The sequence below is a fragment of the Zalophus californianus genome, chromosome 11 (assembly GCF_009762305.2).
Source record: "Zalophus californianus isolate mZalCal1 chromosome 11, mZalCal1.pri.v2, whole genome shotgun sequence".
NCBI lineage: Eukaryota > Metazoa > Chordata > Mammalia > Carnivora > Otariidae > Zalophus > Zalophus californianus.
Genome location: NC_045605.1, coordinates 105058177 through 105066037, shown reverse-complemented (window position 1 = coordinate 105066037; position 7861 = coordinate 105058177). Strand labels below are relative to the sequence as shown.

Below are 7861 nucleotides of genomic sequence, written 5' to 3'. Positions count from 1 at the left end.
ACCAAACGGAGAAGTGATTAAATCCAAAACACGAAGTTGCTAAGTTAGAGGGAAGCTGCTGTTCATCTGGACCTTTGCCCAGAACACAAAAATTTGGAGGAGAAACGCTGGTTTAAAGGTAACAAGAGTTCTAAATTTGCGACCTCATTCCTCTATCTGGACAGCTAATCTTGACCTTGCAGAAGCTTCCTTTGATACTGTTTCTACTGAAATGGCCAAAATCACAGTGGAAAATCCAAAAGGGTACCAAAGCTCTTATGTGGAAATCCACTGTTCAAAAAACACCTACAGAAAAAGGGGCACCTGGCTGGCTCAGTTGGTGAAGCATCCAACTCTTGATCTCGGGGTTGTGAGTTTGAGCCCCACCTTGGGTGTAGAGATTAATTAAAACAAAAACCAAAACCCAACACCTAAAGAATGTATTTAAAGTGAAGATCAGAAATTCTACATTCCTTACATCAACCTAAGCTTCTGGCAAAGGAGACAGTGAAGTATTTTAAAACCCCTCAAAATCCTTTAAGGTAACTAAATAAAGGGCAAAATTATCTGTACTCTCCCGGGCTTATGGCCCACTTATTTTGACAAAAAGGTTTTCTTCTTTTCTTCAAAGACTGAGTTCCTTTAAGAACCACCACCTGCTCAGGGTGCATTTTTTTTTTCCCCCTCAAGAAGGCATCTGCACTGCAGATCTCTGCATGAGGGGAGCTTGAGCTTGCCAGCCAGCTCCCACCAGCAGGCAAACGCGTATACAATGGAAACTAAAAGCGGCCTGCAGCTTCCCTCCTAGTCTTTCACAGAGATAGGAGAATGGGGTTCAACCAGCTCCTGCTTTGTCTAATTTTTCTCCCCTCCCCCTTTCTGCGCTAAACATCCCCTTTTGTTACAATGGGATCAATAACAGCCCACAGAGAGCATGAAATCAAAATGTGTTGATGGCTTGGCATGACATTACTGTCTTCTAGAATATAAGCAACTGATTGCTTGTCCCCACCCCCACGCCGCGCCAGTGAAGAGCAAGCGGTGCTGCAGATGCAGCCACGGATCCATCTTGGACCATCAGCTGCTCCCTCCCAAATCTTCCTGAGCTATTCTCATCACGCCTCCTCTTACCTCAGAGCCTAAGAAAAGCGGGCATTTAGAGAGTCTAGCCACACACACACACACACACACACACACACACACACACACAAGCAAATAAAAAGGGTATAGAAAACGGCTACCATGTTTCCATGAAACTTCCTGATCCTCCCCACGGGAAACCAAAAAAAAATTTTTTTGCAAGACTACCATGAATTTGATTATGTCAACATCTGTCCGCAAACCTGCAATGCAACCCTTTCACCATTAACCCCTCAAAATCGTAACTAGTTCTTTCTCCTACAACCAATCTGCCCCAATCCTCTCGATCTCTCTAATCCTCCACTAAACCCCCGTTCAGCGGACGACTCCCCCAAACTGCTGTTTTTCCCCACCTACCCTGCCTCGGCGTTAACGCCCACTCCCTAGAATATCTCCCCGCCCCCAACCTGTTTGCCTCACACCCCGTTATTTCCTCACCGCCTGCACCACCTTACGCTCCCCTCCCCCTTAGCCCATTTTCCAGACGCTCGTTCCCGGGGGCTGAAGCCTCCAGTAGGCGAGGGTGATTTGCCTTCCCCGACCCCAAAAACAAGCCCCTCGAAGGCGGGGTTCCCCCGGCGCGCCTCACCCGCACAGGAGGAGCCGCAGCTCTTCGCCCCCAGGGCGGGGCAGGATCCAGGGCTCCCGCCGCCGGGCGCTGAGGGTTCGGCCCCGGAGGACGACGAGGAAACGGACGGGGACTGAGTGGCCGCCGACGGTTCCGCCATGGCTGCGCGAGCAAGGGCAGGAAAGGGGTGAAGAGAGATGTGGGGCGGGAGAGAGGGAGGGGAAAGAAAATTATCGAGCAGCAAGCTCTCAGAAGCCCCTTCGCTCCTCCGGCTCCGAGGACAGACTCCGACAGACTGACTGACTCAGCCGAGCGCAGCGAGAGGGCGGGAGCGCGAGCGCGCAGGCGCACAAAAAGCTCTCGGGCGGGCGTCGGTCGCGCCTAGGTGCCCAGCGAGGCAGGGCGCAAGCGCAAGAACTGTCCCTCCGCGCTCCTGCGGGGAAGGAGGGGCAAAACTGGCTTCACGCTGCGTCCGCGCGGGAGGCCGGGGTGGGCCGCGCCCCTCCGGGAAACCAGACGCAAGGGGGCGTGGCCAAGCACCAAGCTCCGCCCACCACTGCGGCCGAAGTGGGAGGGGGCCCTGCAGGTTAGTGTCTCTTTACAACTCTTGTGAATGCTTTAGGGGCGGCGGATTATGTGTTTTAACGATATTAGTTTTTTTGCTTCCATTAGCTGGAGTATGTCTTTCCCATAAATTCCAGAGCGGATGTCTATTGTCTGATGCGTTTCTGCCTGTGACTCCAATGAAAAGTGAAAACCACGATGTGGATAGGCCCACAAGGTGCTTTATGAATTTTTCTGGATGTGTCGTAATATCACCATGAGGCAGAGATGGCACTGTCTCCCGTTCGGTAGGTGGAGCGAGATGCTAGACAGAATGAAAAGCTATTATTCATTCCAGTCACATTGCAATGCAGCTGTAGAACCTGCTTCATATTCTTATGTTGTTTCTGTTCCAAAGAGGGGTCCACCTTGGGTCTTAAGGTTGTCCTTTCCTCCAAATAGGCTATCAGGTAAAGAAGACATATTTTGAAGAAAAAATAGCTGAGCTAAGGAGGAAAAAGAAGAGCCAGGAGATAACATCCTGGCTGCGGTCATGAAGGAGGGTAAGATGCGGTATTAAAAATTGAGAATAGGGCACAAAATACACATAACTGAATTTTATTAATAGCCTAAATGGAGTCCTTTTCAGAGAATTTACTTGAAACCAGATATCTAGCTTATACTGAATTTTTTTTTTTTTTTGTCTTCTCTTTGGTTGGATTGTGAAATAGAAAGCCTTCTCCATAGGCCTGGTTAAAATATTTGAAATGTGCATAATTCTTTTAAAAAGGGGAACGTAAACTGGCAATGACCATGATCAAAACTGTTGCCCTTGTTATTGCTAAAGCAGCAATCGATGACCTGAAGGGCAACTGCAAGATCAGCAGATCCTGTAGAGATGCAGCCTCATGAAGGGGGAGGTAGTAAGCCAGGCAGCAACACAGAGGAAAAGCGATCTGAGCAGTGGAAATCTTCTAGAACAGGAAGTGGACGACATCTGCCCTTGACAGTTTTTAAGGTCAGGTAAAGCTCAAACAGGAAAAAAACTGGCCATTGCAACCTTCTGGAAAAAAGGCACAGAAAATATTTCCCAAAATAACTTCGTGGCAAATATCTTACTCTGACACTTACAGCATCACTTGATAATGCAGCAATCTGTCCTTTAGATGACAAAGGGAAATACAAGCCAATCTGATAACCAAGCCAGTTATCTACTCATTCTAATAAATGCATAAACTTTAAAAATGTATGTTATTAGGAGCTGGATAAGGAAATGAACGATGCTGGTCCCTAGCCCTGACAGCGATTGCTAGGATCTGAAGACCCTGCTTGGAAAGGAAGCCTGTCTTCATGGTAACTAGAAGCAGAGAAAAGAAGCTAAAAATCAAGATACTGATGTTGTCTTGGTGGTCCTTTCATACTCTTAAGGTTTCTTACATCAGAGGCCTTGTGCCAGGTCCAATTCCTGAAGCTGCCTTTCCTTCCTGCTCCCTCTTGCTGTACCAGTAAATTCCCTGAGACTGACTCTTGCTTGAGATGTTATTTGTATATAAGGTTTGTTCCACAAATGTTTACTGATCACCTGCTGAGAGAATGACAGTCTCCTGGGAAATTTGAAGGAATCCAAAAAATGTTTGTCCTGTCTTCAATGAGCTTACAAGCTAGTTGGGGCTTAAAACATACTCATAAAGATAAAAATTAAATAGCAACCGAAACAACCCCCAGCAACACAAAGCTATAGTGTTCTGCTTAGATGGCAAGTGAATTATATGGATTTAAAGGGAGAGGGAGTCACTATGGAGTTGTAGTGGCTTGCGGAGGTTTTTTGAAGAAGCGTGAAGTCAGATGGGAGTTTGGATGGTAAGGAGGTCATTAAAGGCAGAGGAGAATGGTATGGGGCAAATGCCAGGGGCTGCTTTTGTGCACGTGTACAATAAGACTTCCTTCTGGGCAGACAAGTCACAGAAGAGCACCCCTTCCTCCCAGCCCAACCCATGATGCACTTCAATGCAGGCTTGTTTAGCAGAACTTGGCCTAGATTTGATCCTCTCTTGCCCCTCCCCTCCACAGCTGCCTTAGACCTACACATAGAAAGCACAGCCATCTGTGGTGGCTAGAGGTTCCGAGTGTGACCCTGGGTAAGGTGTTTTGGGTGTGGTTAGCCCAGGTTGGCTAGAGCCAAGGGCTAACAAGATGGAGATAAAATGGGGAAGATGTGTTGGGGCCAGAGTGTGGAGAAGAGGTAATATAGCACTAAGGAACCAAGGCTTCCTTTTAAGGCGAATGGGGATTCAGTGAATGTTTGCAGGCAGGGAAGGGCTCAGATGGGATTTTTAAATGCTCACCGGAGCATAGCCACTTCTCAGTTCTGTGGAGCAATTTTTACTGCTGAGGCACTGAGCTGGGCCTCTTCCTTGGCCCTGTCCTTGTACGACTGGTATTTACACTGGTATTTACAGTCCTTATAGGACTGCTAATTTCCCCACTCAGCTTCTGGGCCATCTCATTATCCCATCTTTTTCTTGACTATCAGAAAAAAGTATTTTTTAATTAAGAAATCTCTTCGAATATATTTGTATGTCATATATATATATGTTCACATATATATGAGTGTATATATACCTTAAAGTTTTCTTCTGTTATTAACCCCTCTCCAGCTCCTAGTCTCCCCCTCTACATACACATAGGTAAATACCGTTAGGAGCTTTTTGTGGCAAATGCAAAGGTGAATATAAGCAAATCTTTATCCTCATTTGCTCTTTTTTTTAAATATATATTTTGAGATTTTACTTATTTGAGAGAGAAAGAGCATGAGCAGGGGGGAGGGGCAGAGGGAGAAGCTGACTCCCCCAACCGAGCAGTGAGCCCAACTTGGGGCTCCATCCCAGGACCCTGGGATCATGACCTGAGCCAAAGGCAGACATTTAACTGACTGAGCCACCCAGGTGCCCCTTCGTTTACTCTTTTTTTTTTTTTAACACAAATGATAGCATGCTATACAAAGGTATGTTGCTTCCTTTCCTTAATTGTAAATTCTAGTGATCCTTTCTAGTATCCTTTTGAAGAGACAGAGAGCCATACTGTTAATAGAATAATAATGAAGCAGCTGGTAGGTCTTGAGCTCTTAGAGTATTACCACCATGTTGAGGGCCTGATATCCAACTTTATAACAGTCTGTGAGTTGGGGTTGACTATTTTTTCTTTTCTTTTTTTTTCAGAGAGAGAGGCAGGGGAGGGGGAGAGGGAGAGAGAGACTCTTGAGGAGGCTCCATGCCCAGCGCAGAACCTGACTCAACTTGGGACTTAGTCTCACAGAGTCTTGGACCCCAAGACACCAGGTGCCCAGCTGGGCATCATTTAAATATTTGTATATTAAGTACTTAAATATTTGCTCTGTGTATAGAATGAGCTATTGACTTGGTGTCATAGTTTATAAAAAGAAAATAGTCGGGGCGCCTGGATGGCTCAGTCAGTTAAGCATCCAACTCTTGATTTTGGCTTAGATCATGATCCCAGGGTCCTGGGATCTCAAGGTCCCATGTGGGTCTCCCCGCTCAGCAGGGAGTCTGTTTGAGGATTCTCTCTTCCTCTTCTTCTGCCCCTCCCCACCTAAAATAAATAAATAAATTTTTTTTTTAATGATGCCCAGGGATGCCAGTGGTCCAGTCTGTCCCTTCTGAGGCCCCAGACTGTTGCTTAAACATGGATCCTATGAGTAGGTGCTAAGAGAAAAGGCTGAACTGAGGCCCAGCACAGTCACAGGGAGTGATAATTATTTACTTGGCTGTTTATCCCACAAGACTGTGAGTCTCTGGAGGACAGGTATATGTGTTATGCGTATGTCAGCAATACTGCCTAGCACTATGCCTGGCACATAACAATTTTGGAAAGCTATTCTTGGAAAGCTTTGAAACCTGAGTCACAGTGGATGTCACTGCAGAAAACAATTTTATTATTACTGTGCTTCATAAAATACTTGATTATCTTGAATATTTATGACTTTGTTTTGGCTTTCCAGAATGAATATGATTACCAGTTTTTGAACACTAACTATGCATCAGTCATAATTGCCAAATACTTAGATCTATTTTAACCCACAACAACTCAAATCATTTGGCAACAGACAATGAAATAAGTTCAAAGAGGTTAAGTAAGTCACCCAAGTTTGCACAGCTAGTAGCATCGAAGCCAGAATTCAAAGCCAGGTGAGTCTGATCCCAAACCCTGTGGTCTTAACCACTCAAACATGTCTACATGTCTACATGTCACCTGCTTCTGGAAAACCACAAAGAAAGCTCAGCCTCTGGTCATACCACATGACTCAATTCAGAGTGAGATGGCTGAAGGCAGACTGTAATCAGTATTATCAATATTTAGCGTTTTGAATATCCACTGTTTTGATGACCCTGGTTATTTGAGAAGGAAACAACACTAACAACAAAACGTATTTCTCATTTACAGGAGTAGCTTTCTAGGCTGTGACTAATCCTAAAGTCTACCTATAATTTGTACTGTGTTGTTCTGAATTCCAAAAACTTCTACAAGGTATGGGGAAGGCTGATGTGCTGACACTGACTTTGATGCAATTAATTGAGACAGATGTAATGTCAGTGTTTGCTGGTCACTTCTTGACAGGATGGATTTCAGTGGATCTCTATTGGGAGCCCTTAAAATAGAACAGTGTATTTTGTTCGAAAGCAAAAGTTAGGGACTTAATATTAAGGGAGCAAGAAAGTGAGTGAGCAGTGTTAGGTGTCTCATATCCCTTCTTTATCCAACCGTTCAATGAATATTAGAGTTTCTACTATCTGCCTGGCATTGTCTGAAGCACTGTGGATATAGCAGTAAACAAAAACAGACAAAAATTCCTATTCTAGTGGGAAGAGAAACAAAAAGATTATGTTTTACTTAAAATGTAAGTCAGGGGCGCCTGGGTGGCTCAGTCAGGTAAGAGTCTGCCTTCAGCTGAGGTCATGATCCCACGGTCCTGAGATCAAGCCCAGCGTCTGGCTCCCCGCTCAGCGGGGAGTCTGCTCCCTCTGCCCCTCACCCCACTCGTGCTCTCTCTCTCTCTCAAATAAATAAATAAAAATAAAACATAAGTCAAATGGTAAGAAGTCTAATGAAGTTGGACGAGGAAGGGGACTAGAGAATTCTGGGATGTGTGTGCAATTTTAAAATTCTTACACTGTGTGTTGCAATTGTGTCAAGTCATTGGCCTTTGGCCCCTGTCTCTCTCTGAGCATGCCACATGATGGCCTGGACTTGTGTCACATCCTGTAGGTCTTGCCTTCTGCACACCTAGTGTGAAACTCCAATAACCACTTGCCCTGATGTTCATGGCTGGTTTCTTGCTGGCCTGAGTGGACTAGATGTAATCTATAGACTCTTAAATCTAAAGCCTAGAGGAGGGTATTCAAGTAATCTTGAGAATTTGGGGAGAATAAGAAGGCAGAGGTAAAGAAATCAAAACAGGATTTCTTTAGATAAGATTAGGCAAAATTCTCTCTCTCTTCATCTCTGTCCTAATCACTCAGGAAGTAAGAAAAAAACAAAACAGCTCAAAGGCTTGGCAGGGCCAGGAGGTGGCTGGAAGGAGGTTCTGGGTAGATTATAATAGTTAAGGCAGAG

General features: G+C 45.3%; 1 protein-coding gene and 1 long non-coding RNA gene across 7 annotated transcripts in view; one reads left to right on the top strand and one right to left on the bottom strand.

The window, feature by feature from the left end:
* The window catches only part of RTN3 (reticulon 3), a 61483-nt gene extending 59457 nt beyond the window's left edge, over positions 1–2026 (bottom strand). The window contains exon 1 of one of the 3 annotated variants that reach the window (XM_027581281.1): positions 1709–2026. In XM_027581281.1, the coding sequence (XP_027437082.1) occupies positions 1709–1847 (139 nt within the window). In that variant the 5' untranslated portion in view covers positions 1848–2026. The remainder of the gene's footprint in view (positions 1–1708) is intronic. The other 2 variants (XM_027581279.2, XM_027581280.1) reach the window with 2 other exon arrangements.
* On the top strand, positions 19–3799 carry LOC113915393. 4 transcript variants are annotated; one of them, XR_004819441.1, is made up of 5 exons: positions 19–118; positions 2389–2538; positions 2693–2793; positions 3078–3248; positions 3489–3799. It is a non-coding gene; the product is annotated as an uncharacterized LOC113915393 (long non-coding RNA). The 4 variants fall into 4 exon arrangements; XR_003517644.1 differs by lacking the exon at positions 19–118 and adding an exon at positions 2135–2273 and having other exon boundaries at positions 2360–2538; positions 3489–3798; XR_003517642.1 differs by lacking the exon at positions 19–118 and adding an exon at positions 2189–2273 and having other exon boundaries at positions 3489–3797.
* The last annotated feature ends 4062 nt before the right edge of the window (positions 3800–7861 follow it).